We start from the raw sequence: 27,955 nt of genomic DNA, 5'->3' as shown, positions 1-27,955 counted from the left end.
CCACGTGACCCTTGTGGCTGTCGGGGTGAGAATCTGGAGCCCCATGCAGGTTTCTGGGCCACACCCACAGCTCTGACCCCGGGGTGCACCCCTCTCCCAGAAATCATTTGACACCGAACACTGGCGGCCTTTGATCCCACACACCTTGTCACCTGGGCACAGTGACAGCCACATGCACAGAGAGAATGGCTCTTCTAAGGCCACTCACTGGGACTCAGACACTGCCCAGAGCTGCGCTGTCTCCCTGCCCCAAGGCTCTGGGAGCCAAGTGGGAAAATGTCGGGAATGTCCTGAGCAGGTGGTGACACACAGCCACTGTTCAGAATCAGGTGTGTTCAGAATCAGATGCTGTAACTCCTGCTTGTAAGTCACAGGTAATAAGCACTTGAACCAAACATTTCTTAACCACTTACCAGGCCACATGTACTCTTAATGCTATCGGTGTCTACCCTGCATGGGGAAAATCCAGCATAACAGCTGCTACACACTGCATGTCAGGTCCCACATGCAGGGCCATCTCGTAGGTGGCTGGGTCACCCACAGGGCAGCGTTCACACCTCAGACACTGGCAGTTTGCGAATCGGAGTAGCTGGTAGCTGAGCGCAGGCCAGGTACTGTATTCTTTGTGCCATTTCCCAGGGGCTCTGAGGGTAGCCCAGGATGGGCAGAGGTCCCACGGCCTGGGTGGCATGAGGCTGGGGAACAATGCAAGCAGCAGGGCAAAGGTGGCCAGCCAGGAAGGAGCAAGGCAGAACCAGCCAAGCATGAGGTCCAGGCCAAGAGGGTACGGGGGACACGGCAGGGACAGCAGCAGAGCCGGGTGGGGAGAGCAGATACTGGGGCTCAGTGCACAAAAAGGGGAGGAGAGACACAGGAGTCTGGGGTGCAGAAGAGAGACCTGGAGACCCTGTCCTCCAGCAGGCAGAGCTGCAGGAGATAGAGCTCCCTTTGGCACCTCTGGCCTCCCTGGCTAAGGGTGAGGAGGGGCAGCTCTGGGGGAGCCCCAGCCACTCCCTTCAGACCCCTGAGAGGAGGAGAGGAGCAGAGGACATGGAGCCTGGGCCTGAGGAGAAGGCCCGGGAGCAGTGGGACCACCCCCTGCAGTTCGTGTTTGCCTGCATCTCCTACGCTGTGGGTCTGGGCAACGTGTGGCGCTTCCCCTACCTGTGCCAGATGTATGGTGGCGGTGAGTATCCCGGGCAGCCATGCCTGGCCACACTGGCACCAGTGGATCTTGGGGGGCATCGCACCTGAGACTTAGCCTGGCAGGGACCTTGGCAAACTACAGATCACAGCTCCTAGGGGCTGACCACAGCCCTGCCGCAGGGTGGATTCTGTACCTTCCTCTGCAGAGAGTGCTTTTGCTTCAGGACATAGGACATCATTGCCAAAGGAGGTCAGAGAGGTGGTTTTCCGACTTCCTTAGTGTTTCAAGCTTGGGTTGATGTCGGGCTCTATAATCCATTTCCAGGTATTTTTGAATTATGGATCAGGTTTCATTTTCTATACCTGCACTGTTTTAACATCGTTGACAAAGTGATCAGAGAGCACACTTCCGGCGCTCGCTGAGGGTGGGAGAGGGGCGCTGGTCACTGAGGAGCAGGACTAAAGGTCTGCACTCCACCTGGGCCCCAGGCCTGTGTCTCTATCTGGCCTAGGCAGCAGGCCGGCGGGCAGGCCCTGCCACTGAGCCAAGGTGGCCTCAGCCTCCCTGGGAGCAGTCCCCAGTGACACTGGTGAAAGTGAGATCTTCCTTCGACCTCTCAGGCTGGGGTGCTGCTCCATGTGGGCTGTGGGAACATAGCCACCAAGCCCAGGGATTTCAAGGGAGAGAGCTATGCACAGTCTCAGCCTCCTTCACCACCCAGAGGAGCTGGTGAGGCGCCAACACAAGTGGATACAGACCAGGAAGGGGTGAGGCCAGGAGAGACCCTAGCAGAGTCCTAGAGGGAAAAGGCGGGTGCAAAGGCCCCATTTGGGCACAGGAGGAGCCAGGCAGTCCTGGGCTGGGGTGTGGACCTTGCTCTCCCTGCCCACCACCACTGCCACTCCCTCCTTAGGCTGTGTCCCAGGCTTTCTACTTCTGGGATCCGTCACCCCAGGAATAACCAAGCAAGTGCGCCAGGCTGTGTTCACGGTTTGAGACAGGGCAGGAAATGGGCCCAGACTGGATGCCCACCATCGTGAGATGCACAATGGCCTGCTCTCGGGGTGACTCTCTGTAGCTGCTCGGAGTGACGCACAGGTTCCTGGGTGGCCCAGAGCATGGCCGTAAGCCCTACTGGTACAGCCCATTGTACATGCACTGTGGAGGCAGCGTGTGTGACTGAGCAGTGCTCCTGTAAGGACAGATGTTGCCTTGTTTACCTTCACACCTGAGGAGTCAGCTGGTGCTGGACTCACCTAATCCCTGCAGTGGTAGCCTCAGCTTTCTCTTCCCCAGAGGCCCCACCCTCCTCTCTCACTGGCCCTTGCCCAGTTTCTTGCCTTGGCTACAGCCAGTGCTTAGTAAATGGTGTTTCAGACACTGCCTTACCTGGGCACTGTGAGGGCTGTACAAGACCTCAAGGGAGGAGAAAGAGGAGGAGCTCCAAATATGCAGGGACTCAGTGGTCCTGGCCCTGAGGACACAGGAGATGCAATGGGGGCTCTGGTAGAGGACCAGCCAGCAGAGGCCTTGAGGAGGGCACTCCAGGGAAGCAAGGCAGGGGCTGTTTGCCTCTTGGGCTAGGAGTATTGAACATTTTTATAACTGACAAGTCGGTGTGTTATTCATGGATGAGTGGATGCATGGATGGAATGAATGAATGGATGGACACATAGATGGGTGGGTTTTTGAATATGGATGGATGCGTTGTGGATGGGTGCATGGATTCATAGATGATGGTTGGTTTAGCAGACGGTGGATGATTGGATGGATGGGTAGATAAAGGAATGGGTAGACTGATAGATGCATGGATGGATGGATGGATGGATGGTCATTAGACAGCGAAATGACAGAGGGATGGATGTGTGGATAGGTGGAAGACTTACAGACAGAAGAATGGAGTCAGACAGGAAAATGGATGAGTAGGAGGTAGAAGGCAGAGTGAACAAGGGGAAAGGCAGGCTGATGCAAGGGAGTTTGCAGAGGGAAGTGGGTGGCCCTAAGTGGCCCGTCTAACACTGCTGGCCTGACCTCAGCTCTGGATGCTCACAGGTAGCTTCCTGGTCCCCTACCTCATCATGCTCATTGTGGAAGGAATGCCACTCTTGTACCTGGAGCTGGCAGTGGGGCAGCGCATGCGGCAGGGCAGCATTGGTGCCTGGAGGACCATCAGTCCCTACCTTGGAGGTGTTGGTATGTGGGGTTCCCCCATTCCCTTCCACACAGAGACATACTGTCCCCTAGGTGGCATGGGGTGGGTATGAGGCTCTAGAACAAGCACAGGACCCCAGAGTAAGCAGTGACTGAGTGAACTGATGGCCCAGGGGGAGCCGCCAGCAAACCTGGCTGAGAAGGGGTGGGACCCTGACTCACAGGGAAGCCCCTGGGCACTGATATACCTGACTTCTCTTCTCTGGGCCTCAGCTTTGGAATTTGTGGAAGAGAAATCGCTGCCCAGCTGTCCTGTAGCTTGCTGATGCCAGTGGCATAGTCTTCTACCATGGCCTATTGCAGACTTGCAAGCTGTCCCACAAGCTTCTTGGGGTAGGATCTCCACTCAGCGCTGGCCATCAGTCTGCTGGGACAGCATGTGACTCATGGCTCCCTGCTAGTGACCAGGCCTCTTCCCTGTCACTGCACAGCTACTGTGTGCGGTATCACCCATCAGGTCGATCAGTAAGAGCAGGCACTTAGCCTTCATCACAGCAGGGAAAGGGAGCCGGGCACCTAGTAGCACTGGGCGCTGTTCACACTGTGACCACCCTCAGTTGCCTCAGTGTCACTTGGACCCCAACCCCTTACTCATTTCGGAGTCTTGTGCCACGTGAGCCAAAGGGGGAGCACCTGTTCCACTGGACACACAGGTGGGAGTTGCAGTGGCAGTGGCAGTCACAAAGTGCTTCTTTCAGAGGTCTGAGTCCCAGCTCTGCCACTCACTGGCTGGGCAGTCTGGGGCCAGCTTTGTGGCTCAGTACTCGCCTATGTGGCATGGGGACAGTACTGTGATGAAGACCCAGGAGTGTGAAGTACATAGCACAGGAGCTGGCAAAGGGATCTGCACAGATGTCCTCAGCTCTGTGTCCCACACAGGGACAGAGTTCGGAGAAGAGACACAGCTCTCACATCCGGCCGGGTGTGTGGTCATGTTCAGCACTCACACACATGCAGGACGGCATGCAGGCATGTCCTGGGCATGTGCGAGTGGTGGGCCACCCACTCGTGGTCCCTCTCACTGTCCTCTGCTTTCCCTCAGGCGTGGCCAGCGTTGTGGTGTCTTTCTTCCTGGGCATGTACTACAATGTGGTCAACACCTGGGGCTTCTGGTACCTCTTCCACTCCTTCCAGGTGAGCCCCCTGCCCACAAGAGCCTGCGCAAGGGCAGGACCCACACCTGGAGGTGGGGAGGAGGTAGAGTTTGACAGCATCAGGGAGAGCCATGGAGTGGGCAACAGCGTCGGGGAATCAGCCACTTATCCACCACAGAACTCCTGAACCAGGGAGCCATGGATCCCCCATGCCCCAAGGCTACCATGGAGACATAACTCACACAAGCTGCCAGAGGCCCTACGGACAAAAGATCCCTCTCATCCAACTATTAAGGCTGATTCTGCAACCAGGGAGTCGCCAGCATGGCCCTAGCCCTGCCCATGCGCTTGGTCCTAGGCTCCAGCTGTTCTGTGCAGATTGGCTGAGCACCTTGGCTCTGCCACTAGTGGAATATGGGGTTGATGTGAGGGGCTGTTCATGCTCGCTTCAGTTGGAATATTTTTGTCCAAGAACCTAAGCTCACAGAAACCAGAAACACACAAAATAGATCAACATGGAGCTTATACTGGCAGGGTAGGGTTGTAGCAACCATCCCACCTCTAGCCCTGGTCAGAATTCTGTTTTTCTTTCACCCACCCCATTTACTATCTCTGTGAGATTTTGGCCATGAGTCAGGTTCACTGGGCATTGTCGTAGTCACTTTCTCATCACTGAGACACAAAACCTGACACCCACAGCGCAAAGGAGAGGTTTCTCTTGGCTATGGTTTTAGAAGCATGAGTCATGGCTGGCAGGCTCCATCTCAGACATGGCACAGTGGAAGAGCTTTGTGGAGAAAAGCTTCTGACGGTTACATTGGCCAGGAAACAGAGAGGGAAGAGAGGTGCCAGGGAGGGCACCAGACCCCCAGTGACTTCCCTCTACCCAGGCACCCCCATCCTCACAGCACTCTCAATTCCTGAACTCATTCATGGATGAATCCCTGGTGAATACAAGACCCATGGAAGCTGATCAACTCCCCAAAGCCCCATCCCTGAGGGCATGAGAGCTTGAGGGCCACTCTAGATCTAAACCATAACAGACATGTCACACATCATGTAGGTGCCTTTGTTGATGAGTAAGAGAGAATCCAGTTTAAACTTGCTGCAGGAGGAGAGGACCCTCCCAGCTCCACCCTGTAATGCCCATGTGTCAGACTTCTGGCTGAGCTGACTTAGGCTGACAGTCAATCACTGGTGCTCACTCCTCTCTGGTTCAAGAGATGGTGGCTGCAGGGTGCAGATCTCATCGCCCTCTGGCTTTCAGACCCAGTGTCTGCAGGTAGGATGCTGGCTTGGGGGAGCCAGAAGGAGGCTACCTAGAGGGAAGACATTCTGTGAGATCTATTAGGGGTGCATAGCTGGCTTTCTCTGGTTGGACCAAGTGCTGACTGTTCTGATGCCAAGGTTGGGCTGGCTGCTGCAGAGCTATGGGTCACAGTGCTGTCATCACAGCTACTCCACCATTGCACATTCCAGTCTTTACTCCCACAAAGGAGTTCAGGTGTTCCCAGAGCTCCCGCAGGATGCAGACAAAAGCAGAGTGAACTCTGCATAACAATGAAAGACCTGTTACAGCTCGTGTCTAGATGCCCCCACAAAGCCTCATGCCATGATAGAGACTTTTCAGGGGTGGCTGGATTTAGAGTGTGTGACTGGCTCATGGCACAATCCTGGAATTAAGTCCACTGATTGGTTTAGCAACACCCTAATCCTGGTAGCCTGGATAAAATAGGCAGGAAGATGCTATTAAGGTTCTTGTTGATTGGCTGCCTTCTGCTCACCATGAACTATTTTTGCCTCTGCGAAGCTACCCTGCCTCTTAGCCAGCCAACTACACAGACTGAAACCTCTATACACTGTAAACTAAATAAACCTTTCCTCTTTTCACTTTGGGTGTTAGGTATTTTGTCTCAGCAACAACAGAAGAGTAACTAAGATGACACCAGCGGCAATGAACTCCCATAGAACAAAGTGTTATTCAGCTAAGTAGTTTGGAAGGTTCACTGTGTGGAGCAGATGGGCCCATTGGTTTGGCCTCTAGTGAGGGACACAGAGGACAGCAGGTCATCACACAATCAGGTGCAGCCACAGATGTGGCATCTCCCACAGGAGGAGACAGGGTCCCACCAGTTACAAAGGGCATACACCCCAACTGACCCTTTCACTAGGCCCTGCCACTAAACACTGCCCAGCAACACCTGCTATGGCAAGGCCACCGCGCACAGACCTCTGGGGAGCACTCCACCCCAAAACCACACTGTGCACCCCTGCAGCCCCTCTGAGCCCCCTACAGGCATGCACTTCTCATGCCACAGGAGCTCCTCCCCTGCCCTCATCCCTCCACCCTGGCCTCCCTCTCACCCCTCTGCACAACCTGCAGGACCCCCTGCCATGGTCTGTCTGCCCCCTGAATGGAAACCGCACAGGCTACGATGAGGAGTGTGAGAAGGCCTCGTCCACACAGTACTTCTGGTACCGGAAGACCCTCAACATCTCACCGTCCATCCAGGAGAGTGGGGCTGTGCAGTGGGAGCCGGCGCTGTGCCTGGTCCTGGCCTGGATGATGGTGTACCTGTGCATCCTGCGGGGCCCCGAGACCACGGGCAAGGTGGGCAGGCGGGGAGGGCAGCATCAGGGAGCGCTCCATAGAGTGGGGCAGGGACATAGAGCATGCTGGAATAGATCAAGTACCCTTGTGAGATGAAGGTGGCCAGAAGTGACTGCAATTGTAGCCCAGCCTTGCATTGCATTACATTAGTGTGCACTGACCTTACCTGGTGACGGAGGTTCCCCACAGAAGTTGGTGGCTTGGAAAGTTTCACTTCCTCCTCAGCCCTTCCCTTTCTCCTCCTCTTTCTGGCCATTCCATCATCAGAAATGTATCTTCCAGTTTCTGCCCTGTCCTGCCTTTTTGTTTATGTCTGTCTGCCCATATGTATTTTTTAGGCTTCTCAGGTGAGAGAAGTCCTGCAACATTTAACTTTCTGAGGCTGCCTAGTTTTGTTCACTTCCAGGTCCTCATTCCTGAAGCTCCCTGGCAAACGATGATTTCCTGTTCCCTCGGGCCGAGAACACCACCTTCACCCATTCTTGTGTGGGTAGGCATCCAGGCTGTCCCTGCAGCTCAGCCACTGTGCACTGCACTGCTGTGACCGTGGGGTGCCTGGATCACCCTGGGACAGGCCCTTCATTCCTCTGGGAGGAAGCACAAGAGCCTGTTGCTGGGGCACTGTGTTTCTGTGTTTAATCTTTTGATGAATCACCATGCCGACTTCCACAGTATCCTTCCGGATTTCCCTTTCCCACAGTCATGCAGAAGGCAGCCTTCTTCCTGGTCCTGGTCAGCAATCATGGTGGTGTCCTTGAGGACCACCGTTCTGGCTGCTATGAGGCTACTCTCACTGTGCTTTTAATTTGCATTTCTCCATCATGCCTAGAGGTGTTGACATTTCTCATATACTTTTTGACCATTTGAATTTCTTTGCCTAAGAAATCTCTCTCCCATTCACTTGCTGGCTTTTTTCCTTGGATTGTTTTATGGGGCTGGATTTTTAACTCCCTTACACGTTTGAGTTTTCCATCTTGTACCCAAAAAGTAACTGCAAAGATGAGCTCACATTTGGTAACTTGTCTCCTATAGGGCGTATCCTTCCCCTTGCTTGTATTTGTGGATTGTGGATATTACTTCCTGTGCAGGGTGGGGGTGGGTATCCTACTCAGGAAGTCCTTGCTTGTGTCTGTGGCTTCAAGTGTTTCCCTGGCATAGACTTCGAGAAGTTTCAGTGTTTCTGGTTTGTGTTTTGTTTTTTGAGACAGGGTCTTGTTATGCAGTCCAGGGTGGCCTTAAACTCACTGGGTAGCCCAGGCTACCCTTGAACTTGTGGTGATCCTCCTCCCTCAGCCTCTGGGATGCTGGGGTTTCAGATGTGCACCACCACACCTGCTGTTTCTGGTTTTATACCTAAGTCTCTGGCCTGATTTTAGCCCAGGAAGAGAGATGAGATCTCGTTCTCTGCACGTGGCTCTTTGATTTTTTTCCAACACCATTTCTTAGGCTATCTTTTCTCTGGCAGATGTTTTTGGGCCTTTTTTTGAAAATCAGATGGCCATAGGTGCCCACGTTTGTTTCTGCATCTTCTGTTCTGTTCTACGGGTCCATGGATCTATTTTTGTGTCAGCGGCATCCTATTTTTGTTACTGTGGCTTTGTAGTATTACTTGAAGTCAAATACATTGATGCCTCCAGAATTGTTCTGTTTTCTCAGGGCTTCTTTGGCTATTCTGAGTCTTTTCAGAAACTGAATGAAAGTCCAGGCTGGTTTTTTGTTGTTGTTGTTTTTGTTTAGTTCTGTAAAGAATGTTTTTGGTGTTTTAATATGCATAGTGTTGAATTTGTTACTCTGTTTTGTAGTATGTTAACAATAATTGTACCAACCCAAGAAAAAAGGGTTGTTTTGCCAATGCCCTCTTTGTTTAGAACTATTTAAGTTGTATTATAGAGGTCTTACATTTTGAGGGGTCATTGTAAACAGAAGTTTGCCTCATTTCCTTTCAGTGTGTTCATTAATGGTTTATGGGAATGTGATTGATATTTGTGCATTTTTTATGCTACTACTATGTTGAATTTGTCTGTCAGATCTAAAATGAACCCTGGTGGACTTTTAAGGGGGGGGTCTTCTATTTTTATGGCTTGTATCCAGATATCCCCCAAGAGTTTAATGCACTGGTAGGAGGGGCTTTTGGGAGGTGCCTGGAGCACAGGTATATGATGCTTATCACTGGATTGCTTTATAGCTGACTGTGATGCTGGGAGGGGAAGCCTGGTGGGAGGAGGTGGTCAGTGTGGGTGTGGCCTGGAGATATACAGGAAATATCTACATATCCCCCTTCTGCCTTAACCACTAGCTTCTTCCTGTCTGCCATGCCATGGTCTGTTTCTCCTCTGCCATGTCCATGTGCCACGTTGCTCTGCCTTAGAGCCAGCCAATTATGGACTGAAACTTCTACAGCATGTGAGCTAAAATAAACCTTTCCTCCTTTATTTCTTTCTTTTACCTGTGGCTCTTGCTAATGGTTCAGGTGCCATCTGGAACAGGAGTAGTAAGAGTGAACAAGTCTTGTTCCAGGGGAAATTTTCTCAGGTTTTCCCTGTTTAATATGATCTTGGCTTGGGTATATAAGAGATAGTTTTTATCCATTGAGATAAAGTTCTTCTATTTTTTTTTTTTGTACCAGGAATTGAACTCAGAGCCCCACACTTGCAAGCAGGTGCTGTGCTGTTGAGCTACATCCCCAGCCTAGACCTATTTTCAACAGGTTGTTGGTGTTTAGATTTTATCATAGGCCTTTTCAGCACCTGATGAGATGGTTACGTGACTTTTACATTTCATTCTATTTATGTGGTGCACTATAGTCACTGATTTACATATGCTGACCCACCCATGTGTCCCGTGATAAAATCATTGTTTTCAGAATTTCTTTTTATCAGTATTGGGGATCAAACTCATGACCCGTGCTTGCAAGGCAGGCGCTTACGCCCTTAAAATCAGTTTTCAATTCCTGATCTTTTATACTGTCTAGCCTTTCAATTGCATTTTTGATTTACTGAGGATTTACTTCCAGGATTATCTGCCTGGTTCCACACTGAAGTGGTCTGTCACATCCTACATATTCCTCTTTAATTCATTAAGCTACTATTCCTAAATGTCTGTCTCTTGTTGGGTTTCCTATGTCTTCTTTAAAAATTTTTGTTTTAAAGAGAATAAAACCAAACAAAATAAAAGAGTAAAGCCAATCAAAACAGTGAAAGCAGTACAGGATTTCAAAACAGGATAATAGGAAGTCAACAATGGCTACTATAATGCCTTTTGTTATCTTCAAAATTGCTGCCATCAGAAATAAAAATCAAACAAAACAGAACAGAATAAAACCAATCCAAAGGACAATGAAGAAGATAAAGCAATAAAACAGAACAAAACAATGAGAAAATATTACATTTCACAAACAAGACAGAAGGAAATCTGCCATAGTTGCTGTGTTGAATGTTATCCTCCACATAGATGCTAAGACTACTGGCCTTAGGCCTGCAAAGTCAATCAAACAATACAAGAATGAAGTTGTTTTTGTACCTCAGTTGCTATCAACTCAGCCAAATCAGCTGGTTACTTACTGGTGGAAGGGGCCTTTTCTTGTCTCCTAGCCTGCACACTGGCTGGCTCACGGGAAGAGAAGATTGGTTTCGTTTCTCCTTCCAGCCCTGAATGACTGCTGCTGGCTTACAAAAAGAAAGGATTGGCTTCCTAGCCCTGCATGCCCACCGTTCACTCATGGGAAGGGTGGATTGGCTCCTTATTTCTCCTCCCAGTCTTTGCATGGCCATGGCTGTCTCACAGGAAGGGCAGACTGGCTCTTTATCTTTCTTTCTGGCTTTGTATGTCAGTTTACTTGTCAGATTTTTTGTTTTTAATTCTTTGTCGTGTCATCTACTTCAGTATCTGACAGATCAGCCAGAATACAATTTAGGCCCATCTAGAAAGGGTCACCAGCTGTGTTGCTCACAGGTGGACCCAAGCCCCCAGGGAATTCATGCATGAAGCAACACTGTTCCTTGCTTTAAGGAAAAGACTTTGCTGCCTGTAGTGACTTACTTACAGATAAATACCAGTCCCGAAGGCCTCTATGTTGAGCTCTGAAAGAGAAGCCACTGTAGCACACGCCTATAATCTCAGCATTTTGGGCAATGGAGGCAGGAGGTTTGTAAGTTCAACCCAAAGAGGAGCAAGTTATCAAACCTTGTCTCAAAATAAAAACTTAAAAAGCTAGTCACAGGGCTAGGGATTTAGCTCAGTGGCATAAGCACTACTTGGCAAGCATGAGGTCATGAATTCAATCCCCAGTACCAAAAAAAAAAAAAAAAAAAACTGGGGATATACCTCAGTGTGAGGGACCTAGGTTAGATCTTAGAAACCAGAAAAAAAATTTTTTAAAAAAAGAAAGCACAAAATAATTTATGTGCAGTTTCAAGCCCAAGCAAATGACAATGATTGTAAGAGGCACCGTAACACTTCAACTGCAGACTCTGTAATCTGCTGTGGGACATTTCCCCAAACTCCGTATCCCTACTCCTCCTCACAGAGTACTCTTGGCCAGGCTGTTTCAGGCCTTCACTAGGAAAACCTGGCCTAATGCAAACTCACAAGAATACAGATGATTCATGGTATCTTTTTGTTTCCTGCCTTGCTGAGGCCACTGGGAGGCTCTGAGAAAAATTTGGCTCAGAAACTGGGATCCACACACATCTATGGGCAGCCTTCTTCTGTGGCTTCACTACTAGGTTGCCCCTATTTGCTTCCCAGACTGACTTCTCTACCCAGAAATGAGAACATGTCAATGGGAATACTTGCAGGTGCCCCAGCTATGTGGAATACATTCAGGTTGAAGGAGGCCATAGGGCAGAAGCCTTGGTGCCTGCTGCCTCTTGTCTGCCAATTAAGAATTTCCTGGTGGCTACAGACCGGGGTTACACAACCACCAGCCCATTTCTCCAGGGCAAAGCCAGACCATGATCCAACCGAGAATGCCCAGGCCACCTCCAGCTGGCAGCAGTTGGGCTGCAGCCTGAAGACCCAACAGGCTGTGTTGCTTCCAGGGATGCTGGGTCTGCCATGCTTGCTCACCCGGATGCTGACCCTATCCTCTGGTACCACAGGTGGCATATATCACTGCACTGGTGCCTTATGGTGTGCTCATCATCTACCTGGTCAGAGGCCTCACTCTGCATGGAGCCACCAATGGTCTGCTGTACATGTTTACTCCCAAGGTGAGAACACAGAGCGGGTCGTGAAGACACCCTTCACTCATCCTACCACTTGCCAGGATGGGGAGGAGGGTGGGAGAGATGCAGCTCTCCACAGGGAGCTGTGAAGCCAGGCGTCATCTCCATACCCAGAAGGCTGGATGTCCAGACTCACATAGGGCCTACCTGAGAAGTCTGAGGCCATGTGTTTTTTGATCATGCAACCCCATGACACTAGATTACATGCTTCTAAAGTGCTATGGACAGTGTGATGGGAAGATTGATGAGTGGTTTGTGTGCTGAGGAGTAGGGGGGCACAGACCAAGGTTGGAGGAGCTGGGGGAAGCCCTTGCCCACTCTGGGCCTCCCTCCCTGTGAGTGTAAGTCTTCGACTAATAGTCAGGGTTCACTGTTCCTGTCCCTGATGGCCTTCCAGGTTGAGGAGCTGGCCAACCCCAGGGCCTGGATCAATGCAGCTACACAAGTTTTCTTCTCTCTCGGCCTGGGCTTTGGCAGCCTGATCGCTTTAGCCAGCTACAATGAGCCCTCCAACAACTGCCAGAGGCACACCATCGTCGTGTCCCTCATCAACAGTGCCACCTCCATATTCGCCAGCGTGGTGACCTTCTCCATCTATGGCTTCAAGGCCACCTTCAACTATGAAGACTGTTTGAACAAGTAAGCGGGGATGACCCACAAGGACCTGAGCCTCGAGTTAGGACAGTCCCCAGAGCTCTGAGCTGAAGGGAGGGCGGCAAGAAGTGGCTGTCCAGAAGCCACAGGTGGGCAAAGAGCTCCAGTTCTGGAGTCAAGCCAAGGTTTGATTTCGGGCTCCTCCCAGCAGCACTCAGGGCCAGGAGACCATGGCTAGTCCCGGGGATGAGGGCAGTAGAAGGTGCTCAGAGCACTTAGTAGATCAGGACATCAACAGCTCCTGCCCCATCAACCTTAATTCAGAGGGAATCGAGACCTCCTGGACAGCCAGAACTTACTGTCTTTAACTCCTGACCAAACTGTAGGAACATCACCCAAGAGGTAAGCTATCTTATCTAGTGGTCAGGAGTCACAAGCAGGTTATTTCTAGATTTCAGCTTAGCCACGCTGAAGTTCTCCATCACCACATGTGGTGCCCTGGACCATCTGTGTGGTACCACACTAGCTGGCCAGTCACGACATTTCCTAGAGCAACGTGTCTGAGTCTCACTGGTCCCGCTATTTAGATAGCCTCACCATGGAAGTTGCTTCTTGCCGTTACCTTCATTTGTGGCTGAGGCATTCACAGCTGCCCCATCTTCGCCAGCACAGCCTCCCGTCCCTCAGTTCAGTACAAGGAAGAGACGGGCAGGACGGCACCCGATCCCCAAGCTCCTGGGAGGCGCTAAGGCCAGCAGCCTCTCTAGCCAGTGGAGGTCAAGCTGGTGGTCTGCTCTGCAGGGTGATTCTGCTGCTGACCAATTCTTTTGACCTTGAAGATGGCTTTCTGACAGCCAGCAACCTGGAGCAGGTGAAGGGCTACCTGGCTTCCACCTACCCGAGCAAGTACAGCGAGGTCTTCCCGCTCCTGGAAAACTGCAGCTTGGAGTCGGAGCTGGACACGGTAAGGTGCCAGCCAGGTGGCTCCAGGGTGCCTCTGCCCATGTGTTCACAGAGACTTGGAGCAAGAATGACTGGGCCTTCTGCCACCTGGTGGACAGTGATGGGCAGTGCACTGTCCAGGTGCCTCTTGAGTGTCTCACCCATTGTGAAGTACTGCAAGGTTCTCTGGAGCCTTGTCCTCTTCTAAGTGTTAATAATACAGGAAAACGCAAAGAATAACATAACAACCAAATAGCCACCCCTCCAGATCCATACTTGAAGTCATTTCATCATCTGGAGTTTCCACTTTTTTATAAAAAAATGTGTTTCAGACACAAAGTGAAAGTTCCCTTTGTTATCTGCTCCAAGTTTTCTCCACCAGAAGGACAACCCTCCACATTTGCACTGTTTTTACTCCAAGCTTGCAAAGTCAATCAAACAAAAGTCAGGCAGCTTCCCTGCTTCATTTATTATCATTTCAGGCTGTGCTGCATCCGGCTGTTTATAGGTATGTGTGGGGGGGGACCGCACAGCTTCCTTGCTGCTTCTCCCCCACCTGCAGGGCCACTACCAACTTTTTAATTTTTGCTGGATTCCCAAATTATCTCTCTCCATGGCTTCAGGTCTGTTTAGATCCTTTCTGTGTCCACGGGCTCCACCTCTCTCCTCTTCTTCGTGCTGCTACAATCCAAGGTCTGGACACCAAAGCTTGCAGAGGCCCTTCCTTTGTGCTCGCCACTCTGTCACTTTCCTGAAGTCTCCCCCTGACTCTTCACTCTCTATCACTTGTCCTCCTGTGGGCTCTCAGCACCTGGGTGTGAGCTCACTGCTACTCTCTGGGAATTCTGTGGGTTACAACTGCGGAGTGCTCCCCACCTACAAACACATGGGGTTTGTCTCTGCTGTTTCTCCTGCTGGGAGCTGGAGGCACCTATGCCCACGACAGCTCCTGACCCTCCCTGGCACCCCAGAGGATTTGTCTTTAGGCAGCAGCTGCAGACCCAGTCTCCACAACTCCATGTGTCCACACAGGGTCCCCAGCATAGGACACTACCTCTGAACACTGCCACCAGCACTTCCTCACCAAGCTGGGCCCACCATGCCTCCCCAGTCCTTCCATGAGGGCTCGGGACACCTGAGCAGTCACGACACTGGAAGCAGAGACTGTCCATGCTTGATCTCATTGTACCCAGTGTATAGGAAAGCTAGGGTGAGGCACTGAGTGGCAGAAAGTCACTCCTGGGTAACTGCCGCCTTCTCCCCATGAGCAGGCTGTCCAGGGCACAGGCCTGGCCTTCATCGTCTATACCGAGGCCATCAAGAGCATGGATGTGTCACAGCTGTGGTCGGTGCTCTACTTCTTCATGCTGCTGTTGCTGGGCGTTGGGAGCATGCTGGGCAACATGATGGGCATCCTCACCCCTCTGACTGACAGCGAGGTCATCTCCAGCCACCTGCCTAAGGAGGCCATCTCAGGTCAGTGAGGCACTGGCAGGGGGCTGGGATGGTGTGGGCTGGGACTCAGGGAACATGCAGGGTGCGCATTTGCTCAGGGGCCGTCTCCTTGAGGTGGCTCCAGCCTCCCTTTGTAGTGTCCCAGGCACCTGGGACACCAGACAGTACCTTGATTCTGGCCCTGGCCCACAGACAGGACTCTCCTCGTGCAATTTGCTCTTCCCATCCCCTGGCAGGAAAAGGTCACCCTGACTGTGAGGAAAGCCAAGACCTCTGCCTGGCGCTCAAAGCTCTCCAGGCTCAGGGAAAACCTGCTTTAGTTTGGTTTTCACTGAAACATAGCAATCGTGCAGCGAGCATTTTGCTGTATAGGGCAACAAAACGAACTTTGCATGTGTATTCTCTGACATAACCAGTACCTAACACCAAAAACCTTTTCCCACCACCGAGCTCCCTCAATCCAATCCCCTCCCCAGGGAACCAGCACCCAAAGCATCATCTCTCTCCCGACTTCCACTGTGCTTTGGCTGCTCTGTCCCCACACTTTCTATCAATGACAGGACACATCACCCATCCTCATCCCATCACCACTCAGTCTGAGGCCTATGCTGTGGGTGGACGCAGGACTCGGTGGCCTGGTCCAGCTGTAGTGAGCCATGGGAAGAGTGATTCCACAATTTCTTCCTCCATTCTGCTCCACCTTTGGGTGCTCAGGGGAAGAACCAGCTTTTCCTATGGTGTCGCTTCCTGTTCCACTGGACTCCATCCCAACCAGGCAGGGACCCCAGGACCCTAAACCAACCACCTCCAATGGCCCCATGCCTCCACATCTAGCACGAACTGAACCCCAAAACAGGACACCTTTGCCCACCCCTCAAAGTCCTGACCCTCAGGTGGAGCTGCTGTTTCTCCAAGGGCCGTCCGCGCCCACCCTTCCTCAGACCAGAGGCACCCTCGGCAGCCTGCACTGCATGGCCAGTGGTTCCCCAGCCAATATGCCTTGACTCCTTCCTACTGTAGCCTGCCAGACAGATGTGAGCTTAGGATTCAAACCTGGGTTAACCCATGGAGGGACCAGACTGGTTCTGCCGCTCCCATGCTACAGGCCGTGGTGACACTGCAGGTCATCTCAGAGCCTTTGGCTGCTCCAGGGGAAAGGGCCCTGTTGTTCCCTGCCCTGAAACTTAAGGGCTCCATGAGGACCAGTGCCTGACACAGCAGGAGCTGGGGAAACCCCAATCTCTCCCCTGCTTCATTCGCCATGAGTACTGGGCCTGAGCAGCAGAGTCCCCAGCATCCTACACCTATACCCTGGGTGACACTCTGAGAGCACAATGCTCCCCACGCCTGCTTCCCGTTGAGCCTGATGTCCCCAGCAGGGTGGCTCCTCCAGCCCAGGTGGACAGACCCAGGGCACAGAGTCCCTCGGGGCTGGGCCCTGCTGTCTGAGGGAGCGGGAGGGCAGGGGAAGGCGGTGCCCCTGGCTGGCCAGTAGGTGTCTCACTGGCATCCAGGTCTGCTGTGCCTTGTCAACTGCGCCATCGGCCTGCTCTTCACCATGGAGGCTGGGAGCTACTGGTTCGACATCTTTAATGACTACGCGGCCACGCTGTCCTTGCTGCTCATCGTGCTGGTGGAGGCCATCGCCGTGTGCTACGTGTACGGGCTGAGGAGGTGAGGAGCCCAAGGACCCCACAGCCGCCAATGTCCTGGCTTGGTACCTTCCCTTCTAGAAGGTTGCTCTTCGCCCTCAAACCTGTCATTTTCCCTGAGTCTCACCCACTGCTCTGCCTGACCTCTGCCCTCCGCTGGGCTCCACAAGCAGCCTCTCTGCTTCCTGTCTTTCTCTTTGTATCATGGGATGCCTCTGGGTAACACTGCCAAATCCCCACAGCTTTCCAGGAAGCCAGAATTGTTCCTTCCGGCACTAAGGCGACCTCTTCACCAGCCATTGTCAATATTGATAAGGTCTTTGTTGAGCACTTTCATCTTAGAAGATCTGCTGCATCCTGCAGAGATCAGGTCCCCACTCTGGGTGCCCAGGGCCGGGAAGTTTTCCGTTTCCCCAGGTGACGCAATGCAAGCTGGGGTCAGAACTGCTGATCTGCAGCAGCTCGCAGAGGATTTGGCTGAACTAGCCCGACAAAGGCTCTGGTGAAGCAGGTCCAGGACGGGTCCAGGGTCCCCATTTGTTCCTATTCCCAGGCAGCCTGGGGACCATGCTTGGAGACCACTGGTCTACCTTCCACCACTCTATGGTCCCATGAACAAGAGCATCAACAAGGAGCCTGCGAGCCCATCAGCGTCCTGGACTCCCCGGCCCTGAACCAGATGCTGCAGTGAGCAGGCGTCGATTCTGAGAAATCCTGCTCTAATGTTGACTCTTGCCCCAAGGGGCTTTGCCGCATGGTCCCCCTCCTCCCAGGTCTCATCCGCGGCAGCTGCTGCTGCTGCTGCAGGGTGGGGGTAGGGAAGTAGACAGGATACCAGTGTGGATGCCTGTGTAGACTGGCAGCCCTACAGTATTGTCTCCTGCTGCCCCAGGCAGGCCGACATCGCCACCGTACTGAGGAATCTCCTGTGGGCAGCTGGTTTTAAGTCATTAGGGAAATCAAGCCAGGTTGCTGTGTTTCTTCTAGGATTTCTCGAGGCTCTGAAAACCCAGGACTCCTCAATGGGATATGCTCACTTAAGACATTAGACTGCAATGTGAGGGTTGGGGGTATAGTTCAGTGGCACAGAGCTTACCTGGCAAACACAAGGTCATGAGTTTGACTACTGGTACCAAAAACCAACAACAAAACAACTTAATGTGAGCACTGAAGGCCACATAGCCTCATCCTGCCAATTACTACAATTTTTTGAAAGAGGGTCTCACTATGTAGTTCAGACTGGCCTTGAAATCATGGCAATCCTCCCATCTCAGCCTTTCAAGCATGGAGGTTACAGGCATGCACCATACCAGGCTCAGTTGCTAACATTTTGAAGTCACTAACATTAGGGTGCCCAATTCTGTTTCCCCAGTATGGAAAGATTTCTGGAATATGGGCCAATTGGTGTTAAAGCCAGGAGAATCCCCAGTAAAATGGGCTAAATTCATTATCCAGGAAATGCCAACTCAGAGGGATTCTGTTGCCAGTACAGAGAGAATCTGGGGACAGGACTGAACCTTGGGCCCACAGGAAGGCACTGGAGAAGGGGGCAGGCCTGTGGAAGGAGCCCTGTGGATGTGAGCGGCCTGAGGACGCCCTGGGAAATTCCTGAGCAGCTCCATCCTGGCAGAGGCTTGTTCCAGGCACTGCGCCATCTGGTGGCTTTCCAGTGACAATGACCTGGTCAGCTGCCTGCTCTTCCCACCTTTCTCTTCCAAGGTGGACCAAGTGATAGAAGGAGAGGACCCACACTATGGGACCTGTGTCACTCTGCCAGCCTTGGGTATTCACATCGCACATGAGAGCCCTGGTGGCCGAGTCCTGTGTGACTCCAGGCCCTGTCCCAGCCTGTCCTGCCAAGACAGCAGAGTTAAAGGGTGTGGCCTGGAGGCAGGAGACGCCCCAGGTTCCAGCTGCTCTGTGTGCCCTGCACATCCTCCACAGCCCTGGTCTTGCCCCTTGCTGTGGACCCCAACCCCCGTAGGCTCGGGCACCTGGGCTTAGGCCGTCAGACCCCAGAGGGGAACACCACCAGGTGCTGCTTCAGGGAAACAGAAAAGGCTAGGGGCAGCCAGGTGGAAGGCCACAGGGGTCTGCTGACGGTAGCCCCTGTGCTGTCCCTGAACCCTACAGTCCCCAGGTACACGGGTCCTGACCCAGGGTGTTTCTAACAGGCAGTGCTGATGCCCGTGGACAGGGAGAAGGGCAGGGAGGCAAAGCCACCCAAGGGGCTCTGTCCTAGATACAGACTGGACTGCATCCCTTGTGCCTGGCCCCCACCGCCCCTGGCCCTGCCTTTGGTCTACACCACAGATTTCCCTGAAAGCCAGTAGCAGGCAGAGTTCTCCTTTACTGGCAGCCTCCAGCCTTCTCTCCCTCCAGCCTCACTGAGGGGCCCCGGGGTACACACAGCTCAGGGTGCCCAGAGCAGACTTCTAGGTGCAGAGGACGCGCTGGGTTCGCCTGGCTCCGGCAGCAGCACAAACCCAGGTTCTCTCCCACTGCATGCAGATTTGGAGCCGAGCTCGAGGCCATGACTGGCCGTGCCCTCAACTGGTACTGGAAGGTCATGTGGGCGTTCGTGAGCCCGCTGCTCATCATCAGCCTCTTCCTCTTCTATCTGGCTGACTACATCCTGTCGGGGACCCTGCAGTACCAAGCCTGGGATGCCACTCAGGTACCTGTCATCCCTGCAGGGTCAGTGTGACTAGGCTCCCAAGTCACCTCAGCTTCAAGGTTTTTTGTTTTTTACTTTTGAGACAATGTCTCACTGTATAGTTTAAGCTGCCCCTAAACTCACTAGGTAGCCCAGGCTGGCCCTGAACTTAAAGTGATACTCCTGCTTTAGCTTTCCAAGTGCTGGTGTTACAGGTCGCCTGGCTCAGGGTGGGGAGTCATGGTGAGACCGAGATCCCCCATGCAGGCTCAGCCCAGACTGCACAGCTGAGTGTGCCAGTGACAAGACCACAGCAGGCCCCAGGAATCCCTACTGCAGCTGCCCGGTGCTGGGGACTGTGCCTGGGGTCAGGCACTAAGCCTCAGAGCAGGTGGCTGGGCACCACCCTGCAGGGATAGAGGCAGGACATCTCCACTGCCGCGGGAAACTTGAGTCTGGGCACGGGCAACCCCGCCCTGAGGTGGCTGGCACTGCTTCACAGGGAGGCGCTGGTTATTTCTGGCTGCTGTGGGCACCTGTGACACTTGTCCCCACGGTGCCTCCACCTCACTGCAGGCCAAGGCCTGGCTGATGCTGTCAGAAGCCGTGGCAGGAAGGCCCCTCCCTGATGCATTCTCTCCTCTAGGGCCAGCTGGTGACCAAGGACTACCCTGCATATGCCCTGGCCATCATTGGGCTACTTGTGGCCTCCTCCACCATGTGCATCCCCCTGGTGGCCCTGGGGACTTTTGTCATGCATCAGTGTACAAAAGGAGATGGGGCCTCCAAGGCCTGAGAACTGGGGCCCCCAAACCCTGTGGTCCCCACAGCCTCTGGGCAGGGACTGCTTCTTAAATTATTTAAGCCCAAAGTACTGCTCCTCTCTGCTTCTGGGAAGAATCAGGACAAACTACTCTGAGCTGAGACAACACACATCTCTGGACTGCTTTCCTTTCCCATTTGTTTTTGTGGCTATAGTTCAATATGGCTACGGTTATTTGTGATCACTTTAAAAGACCTACACAGCACCATTAGGGGAATGGAGTATTCTAGATCTGGTCTCAGATGTGCTCACCTCTTCCAGTTCACGCTTTCTTGTATTCTTCTGATGCTACCTGCTGTCCATGGGCTTCCTTTAAGTGGTCAGATGCTGTCAGAAGCCGTGGCAGGAAGGTTCTCGTCAGGCCTCACGGCCATGCGCACCTTCTGCATCTACCTACCTCTTCCTTTCTGAGTGCGGCTGTGCTTGGGACAGCATTCTTCTTGAAACAAGGACCTACAAGTGGGAGAGCAAAACCACATACAAAGGGAACCTCAGAGGTAAGAGACAAAGTCTCAGAGTATAACACAGATGTCCTAGGAAAACACCAAGATTAGACCTCTTTTCCATAAATGAACCCAAAAGAAAACAAGACAATTACAAACAGGGAGAAGACATTTGTGGTACAAATACCAGTGAGATTTGGTCTCCAGAATATAAAGAATTTCAACAAACCTTTGATAAGGACATTCAAACAAGCAGGTAGGCACGAGACCCCATCCGGAAAGGACACAGAGCCAGAAACAAAGCAAGACTACGGTGGGCCAGGGATTTAGCTCAGCGATATGAACACCTGCCTTGCAAACATGCAGTCATGAGTTCACTCCCTGGTACCAAAAAAAAAAAAAAAAAAAAAAAGACCATGGAAGATGATAAACCTTGTTTGGGATCAGAGAAATGTCAGGATGAGAACTTCATTGGGTTAGAAAAGTTAGATGCCTGTAATGCCAGGCATAGGCAAGAATGTGGAACTGCCAGGAAAATAGACGATACATTTGACTTGGGAAATAATTCTGTTACCCTGGGTAGTTTAGGCTCAGAATTCCATGATTCAGGATATGCCATGGGGAAACACTTTCCACAGAGCCTGGAGGCAAATACAATGTTCACCATAAGACCAAGCGTAAGAGCAAAGAGTAAGAAAAACCAAAACATACACTGCGACACCAGCAACACCAGCCAGAGTGAACTGTGATGTGCCCATCAGCACAGCTCAGGGAACAAGGGTGTTATAATATTCATTCTATGCAAGTAACGGTATCAGGAACAGGCTCCCGGCCTAGCCTTTCAGTGAGGGACTTAGAAACTGCTGGCTTTAAAGGCAGGCTGGAGGGAACACACAGGATGAGGCCAGTTTCTTAACTTTCAAAACGAGTCACCCTGGGCAGTCACCCTCCTACAGGACACAGGACAAGAACTAACAGAAGGAAATGCACAGAAAACTGGGGAAGGCAGCCAGGAGCTGAGCGGGGCCAAGGCGAAGCTCTCCTGGTTCTGAGCCAGCCCCATCTCCCGCTCCTCCCAGTGTGGGCTTTGCTTCTTAGCTCTGTGTCTTCTCTCTTCCTGACTGTGTCACCACTTTCAAGGCGTCCCCCAAAGCCCCCTCACCTGCTCGTGTTCCTGCGTCTGTATATAATCTGCTCCTGAATGAGCTGGGCCCCACGACTTCCTTGCCTGCAGGAGTGACGGGAGACTAGAGAGGTAAAGCTGTGAGAGACCGTGATTTCCACCTCGCTAGCATACACTTCCTTATGAGGGTGCTGCCAGCCAACGGCCAGCAGCCTCTGGGGAGCCAAATCTTGTGGATAATCAGAGTGATGATGGAAGTGGATTCTCTCTAGGTGAACCTTGATTGCAGCTTTCGGGAGGTCCCAAAGCAGGGGACACAGAGCTAAACTAGGCCCAGATTCCCGATGCACAGGCTGGGGATATAGCTCAGCAGCAGAGTACCTGCTAGGCAAGCACAAGGTCGTGAGTTTGATTCACAGTTCCAAAGAAATAAAAAATAAAAAATTCCTGATGCACAAGCAATAAATATAATGTGGGCTGTTATAAGCCAAGTTCTGGGGTAACTTGTTACATAGCACTCGCTATCCAGTACACTGCTGTCATTACAAACTGATTCATATTCTTTTCTCTGCTTTTATCTGCAACTAAAAAGTAACTACAATGATACACAGACTCTCTTAAGTGACCATAGTTGGAAAAGAGAATTTAGAAGCTACTGATTTTGTTTACTTACATTATCTTACTTTTTCTACGATCACGTATTGCTTTAAGATAAAGAAAAAAATCGCCACATTTCAAGAAAAAAAGTACAGTACAGAAATGATGCCACCAATAATTACAAAAGAATACGACATTTTATTTTCACTTACGGATGTACAGTACACGAATTAAATAAAATCATGACAGGGTTCTCAAATCCTGACAGCTGCGACCTAACACAGCAAGATCAGGCCACAGCCAGCAGGCAGCCGACTGCACCAGCAGCTCAGATTTGGTCTGTGCTGCAGCTGAGCTGTGCAGCTCTGGCTGTGAAGCATCTGGGGCACTAGGGTGTTACATCACAGCAGATAGGAGCTAAGGGCCACTGGTCTGTCTTTGGAGCAAATGCTGCTTACTTACACATTAAGAGCAGGTGGTTCTGGCCACTCACCCTGCTCTGGGTTTAATGACTGATTTAAAGCAATGCAGGGTTCCCCAGATGTTATTTCCTTTAGCATTTCTAAAAGCAACAACTCTTATTACTGTTTATAAAAGATAATGCTAAAAAAAAAAGGTTAAAATAAAGGCGCTTTTAGAAATATTTAAGGACAACATAAGGTATTATACATATTTTCAAGCACAATGCTGAAACAGTATAGCAGTGTTTCATTAAATTGTTTTAAAATAGTGGTAATTATACTACTTATATACTGTTCTGATATCTAAACTTCGTAATTACAGTTTGAATATACAATCTTACAACTATGCACAGTTTCTGAAGCATTATTTTTCAGGGGGTTTTTTCACATGAAGTTGGTCCTTGATTTGGAGACTGTAACTACCAAGAAGCATGGAGCCTGACAGACTTACTGAGCAAAGCCTGAGCCAGAGTGAAAGCAAAGGTACCATGCGTGCGATGGCAGCTGTGGCCCCCAAGCTAGGATCAGGCCCCGAACAAGGCCCTCAAGAGGCCAGCGAAGGGTCAGAGGAAGCCACTGGCAAGACGTGCGTTCTCCACAATGGGGCCACCCTTTTGAGAGAGGCCGCTTCGTGCCTTTAGCAGAGGAGACAGCTTTACATTCTTCTGATTTCATTTAGGCCTTTTATAAAAGATAAAGTATCCGTCAACTCTTCCACCACGTTTAAATGCTGGTGCAACCACGTCAGCATGCATTAAGGTCCAGGGGCGGCGCAGGAACTGACAGAGCCCGGGGTCCCCACTCCTCAAACCCACAGGCACAGGCTGGCTCACCAGGCTGCCGACTGTGTGAGACTCATGCCTTACACACACAGGACAGTTGGTTCATGATCAGGCTTCTAAGAAAAGTCCAAAGATGTGGAGAGAGACGCCTGCTAACAGTGACTGCTTCCACAGTGACAATAATGAAATTGAGCTAGAAAAATAATTTTACAGTTTTAAACAATGAAAGAAGCTAAGTTTTTAAAATATATTACTTATCCACAACAGCTGATTAACTCGACAGTGAACAGATTCCTTCATTCTGTGGGCTGAATTCAGGCTCTATTTCAATTGCCATACAGCTTCAAATCATAAATGTGACTGTCCCGAGTCACGAGATCATCGGGGCCAGGACATCAGATCAACACAGAGTCCCTGGCTTTGCGCAGCAGGAGAAGGGGTTTTTGGCAAAGGCTTTGCAAAGACCTGCGCTCATGTGGAAAGCGGGTCAGTAAAGACTCCAGCTCTGTATCATGGACTCTTCCAAGCCGAGCCGCTTTCCACAAACACAAATTCAGTCTAGCTTTTCTTTCTGGACCAGTCTAGGAGCATCAACAAAATCTTTGCCATTGAAAATAATAATAAAAAATGTCCCGATGCTCGCCACTCCCCAGAAGAGCACATAGGCCAGCGTCTCTGTCCAGGTGTCACCTGTTGATTTTAAAAAAACAGCCAGTTAAAGCGATCTGCCAACATCACAGCCCATGTCAGCAGTACAGCACATCCCCTATGCTAAAGTTTACTAGCACGCCTACAGGCAAATGGGAGACCCTCTTTCTGGGGAGCATAGGACTGGGGACGCAACTGCCAGGACCCTGCACACACAGGCAAGGGCTCCACTACTGGGCCACGTCCCTCAGCCCTTTTTGAAAGTTTCCTTTTGGGCGAGGCCTCACGGAGCTCCAAAGCTGGCCTGAAATGTGATCTTTCTGCCTTAGGCTCTCGTGGGTGAACTGCAGGCGCCCACACCAGGCCTGGCTAAAACCTGTGTAATTACTATTTTCACATCCTTAAAATTCCTCTAAAACAATAAAAAAGAAAGCAGCTGCTTAGAAGCTGCAGGATACTCTCCTCAGGGGACCCTCCTGTGCTCGAGCTGAGCTCCTGGAGCTGACTTTGCTGCCTCTCCAGAGGCTCTGTGGCTAAACGTGGGTACAAGGGACGGAACAAGGCAGATCCCTGTAACAGCACAGAGCTCCCGGCAAACGGCTCCCCAGGGCAAGGCAGAGGCCACAACAGCCAGCTCCAGGCCCTGTGCCGCAGGCTGGGGCAAGGAACACCTCAGAGATGGTGGCAGGAGGCAGAAGGAGAAGAGACCTACTGTCACCCTGTCTCCCCACCCCTGCCTGAGTGACTCACAGGGCACACAAAAGGACAACAGTCAAACTACCTAACCCTAGCCAGCTCTGCTGCTGGGTTCCCCCCAGCGGAGGATGGCAGAGGTGATGACGCACTCTCAAACATTTTCTTGGTTTGTTGCCTACCTTTGGCTTCTATAATTACTATGTATTACTTTGGTAGTAAAAACAAATAATCAAAATCTTAAATGTAAAAATCAAACAACCACAGGCTGAGTGTGTGGCTCAGTGGTAGAGCACTTGTGTAGCCAGCTGACGCCCCAGGTTCGACCCTCAGCATCACAAACATGAGGAAGCAAAATACAGCTGACTCTCAAACTACAAGAGACACAGTTTTCCTCCTGTAACATTGGAAGGACTAATCTTATTTACTACATTGCCTCTGTGTTTTTTTGAGATAGTCTCATTCTGTAGCCCAAGCTGGCCGCTAACTTCCAATCCTCCTGCCTCAGCCCCCCAAGTGCGGGGATCACAAGTGTACACCTCTGCGCCCAGTTCACTCATTAAACCTAACAGATAAAAATCAAGGGCTGGGTGTGCTCAGAAACCAAGGTGCAATGCAAGGTCAGCCTTCTAGCTTGGGCGCATGTAAAGATGTGAATGAAGTAGGAGCAGACTCACCGGCCATAAGTAAACAGATAATGCACATTGAGAAGGCGACCACCATGATGATCGGCAACTGGAAAACAGAAAGGGGGACGCGTTCTGATCAGTGGCCAAGGGCCACACAGTCTGTCGTGTACACTTTTCTTGAAAAACAATAAAACTGTCTACAAGCTGATACACACAGTGTCTCTCTTCCCCTTGACCTGGGTGTTCTCCCACACACAGGGTGGGTTGGAGCATGACCCGGAAGGCAAAGGAGCTCACAGCTATTCTATTGCTGCCCTGACCTTCGGTCTGAGTATCTGTATCCCATGCAGAACAGTGTACAGTGTTTTCAGTCAAGAGTCTGCAGCATTTACACCTTCAGACAACGCTTTCGACAGCTTGAAAAAAAAATAACAAAGGTTTCTTACAGCCAGGAATTTCCAGTCCCTTGGAACACTTAAAGGACTGTGAGATTCTAATTCATCCACTGAATAGTTCCCAAGAAAGAGGTCAATGGAATCCTAGAACACAGAAAAGGAAAGTAAATCCCTAAAGTTGACGTGGTTACATGACTGAAAAAAAGGCAAACACACTGTCCCCCAATGACCAAAACTCAAACACGCTTACTTGTCTGAATCCATCGGAAAAGTTGTTCTTGTAGTAGCGTATGAGTGAGTTCCAGCCATCCATGAGAAGTCCCAGCTGCGTTCTCTTTCCAGTTCTGGTTAAAAGAGGTTCGATTTTCAAATGGAAACCTACACATTAAATTCTCAAGCTGCTTTGTAGCCGGTATGTTATGGAAATGAACAACAGACATGTCAAATGTCAACCCTGAAAATAGTTTTACAGAAGCCACTAACTGCTCTGAGAAACAAGCAGCGTCATCCTCAGTGTCCCCAGGTCTGCAAGTGCCCTGGCTGCTTACATGCAATGCTGGGGTGTTTCCAGAGTCCCCCTATAGACTGCAAATGATCTTTAATTCAAATTTTTAGGATCCAGCTGCTATCCTGTATTAATTAGGGAGCAGCGACACGGATTAGAGCTTGTGTATGCTGAACAGAAGTATGACTTTTGTCTATTTTCATTCTGTGGTTGGTTAAATCACAACTATACAGACACAGAGCCAAAATGCAGGAGAGATAAAAACAGTTCTAGCTACACAATGAGAGAAACTCACAGGCAGGTAAGCGGCATGGAACGGCAGGGGGACTACAAACAGTGGTTTGGCCCTGAGGAATCCGTCCTCACGGGCGCGGAGGAGGAGGCCCAAGTACACCAGCCCCAAATCCACGGCGCCCTAACCCTCCCTGCCAGGTGGTCTCAAATGCAGCACACAGTGGCTTGCCTGGTAAAGTCGGTCTTCAAGGCACCGGTTCCCGCATACTGTTTGGCACAAGCATTTGCGTTGTCAGCCCAGGCTGTAAGAGAAGTTGAGAGGAGCTGACAATAATTAGATCATAACCAAAGTTCTAAATAAAAAACAGCAACTTATTTTAAAAATTGAGCAACTGTGCCTTTAATCACCTACCGTTTTTGTAAATCTTCTCAAATTCATCTTGTTCTTCAAGCTTCTGTCCCACATGCAAAACTCCCAGTCTCTGCAATGAGAACCACACCCGTATTTTTGTGTAACAGATTTCAGCAGATGGAACCTGGCGAGCAAAAGTCTATGGTCCCCAGACCTGGTCACGTGTGTCCTGGTTACTGGCCACAGGGCCCTCTCCCATCATGGCAAGCAGCAGAGCTTTCAGAGGTGACTTTGCGCCACAGGACAGGGACAGGTACAAGGACAGGGACAGGGAGGGACAGGGCCAGAGCCAGGGCCAGGGCCAGACCATAAGCCCGGCCGGGCCAGGAACAGGGGCCACGACTGCTGTGTGTGTGAGCTGTCACCTCCCCCCTCCTCCACCCTAACCTGCTGCCGCCCTGGATGTCCTCACTCCTCAGTCCCCCAGAGACTCTTGGGGTTCACAAGCCACATGGTTGGAGACCTGGCCCTGCTCACAGTCTGCCTCCTCATGGGCGGAGTCGCTCGCGGTCACACACAGCCCAGTGCCACCCTGCCAGCTTCAACTGGGTAAAAACCTTGGTCCTGACTGAGGTGCAAAAACAAAACCAGAATCCCTGCACTCGCTGGCAATGCTGCTCAAG

General features: G+C 51.3%; 2 protein-coding genes across 3 annotated transcripts in view; one reads left to right on the top strand and one right to left on the bottom strand.

Annotated features, from left to right (window-relative positions):
- Window positions 1–762: 762 nt before the first annotated feature.
- Slc6a20 (solute carrier family 6 member 20) lies at window positions 763–23,084 on the top strand. The gene is made up of 11 exons (XM_003476880.4): window positions 763–1,186; window positions 3,200–3,340; window positions 4,401–4,492; window positions 6,836–7,063; window positions 12,163–12,273; window positions 12,686–12,927; window positions 13,684–13,846; window positions 15,096–15,300; window positions 16,794–16,953; window positions 19,443–19,608; window positions 20,234–23,084. The coding sequence occupies exons 1-11, from the start codon at window positions 1,051–1,053 to the stop codon at window positions 20,381–20,383; spliced, it is 1,794 nt and encodes a 597-aa protein (XP_003476928.2). The 5' UTR covers window positions 763–1,050; the 3' UTR covers window positions 20,384–23,084.
- The window catches only part of Sacm1l (SAC1 like phosphatidylinositide phosphatase), a 42,961-nt gene continuing 37,757 nt past the window's right edge, over window positions 22,752–27,955 (bottom strand). Inside the window, exons 15-20 of one of the 2 annotated variants that reach the window (XM_005006838.4) lie at window positions 27,333–27,402; window positions 27,150–27,222; window positions 26,432–26,525; window positions 26,233–26,325; window positions 25,835–25,892; window positions 22,752–24,506 (exon numbers count right to left, since the gene is read on the bottom strand). In XM_005006838.4, coding sequence (XP_005006895.1) covers window positions 24,370–24,506; window positions 25,835–25,892; window positions 26,233–26,325; window positions 26,432–26,525; window positions 27,150–27,222; window positions 27,333–27,402 — 525 coding nt within the window. In that variant the 3' untranslated portion in view covers window positions 22,752–24,369. Of the gene's footprint in view, window positions 24,507–25,834; window positions 25,893–26,232; window positions 26,354–26,431; window positions 26,526–27,149; window positions 27,223–27,332; window positions 27,403–27,955 lie in introns of those variants that run through there. The other variant, XR_010051574.1, reaches the window with a different exon arrangement.

The sequence above is a fragment of the Cavia porcellus genome, unplaced genomic scaffold (genome assembly GCF_034190915.1).
Source record: "Cavia porcellus strain 051 isolate PalLab524CR breed Dunkin Hartley unplaced genomic scaffold, mCavPor4.1 scaffold_14, whole genome shotgun sequence".
Lineage (NCBI taxonomy): Eukaryota > Metazoa > Chordata > Mammalia > Rodentia > Caviidae > Cavia > Cavia porcellus.
This window is presented reverse-complemented; position numbering and strand designations above follow the sequence as displayed.

What these genes read in the sequence shown, in the direction of transcription:
- Slc6a20 (XM_003476880.4), top strand. Translation starts at nt 1,051, where the DNA reads ATGGAGCCTGGGCCTGAGGAGAAGGCCCGGGAGCAGTGGGACCACCCC. An exon ending in TCCCTACCTTGGAGGTGTTG is followed by an intron (nt 3,341 to 4,400) that starts GTATGTGGGGTT and finishes GCTTTCCCTCAG; the next exon opens with GCGTGGCCAGCGTTGTGGTG. An exon ending in GCCCCGAGACCACGGGCAAG is followed by an intron (nt 7,064 to 12,162) that starts GTGGGCAGGCGG and finishes CTGGTACCACAG; the next exon opens with GTGGCATATATCACTGCACT.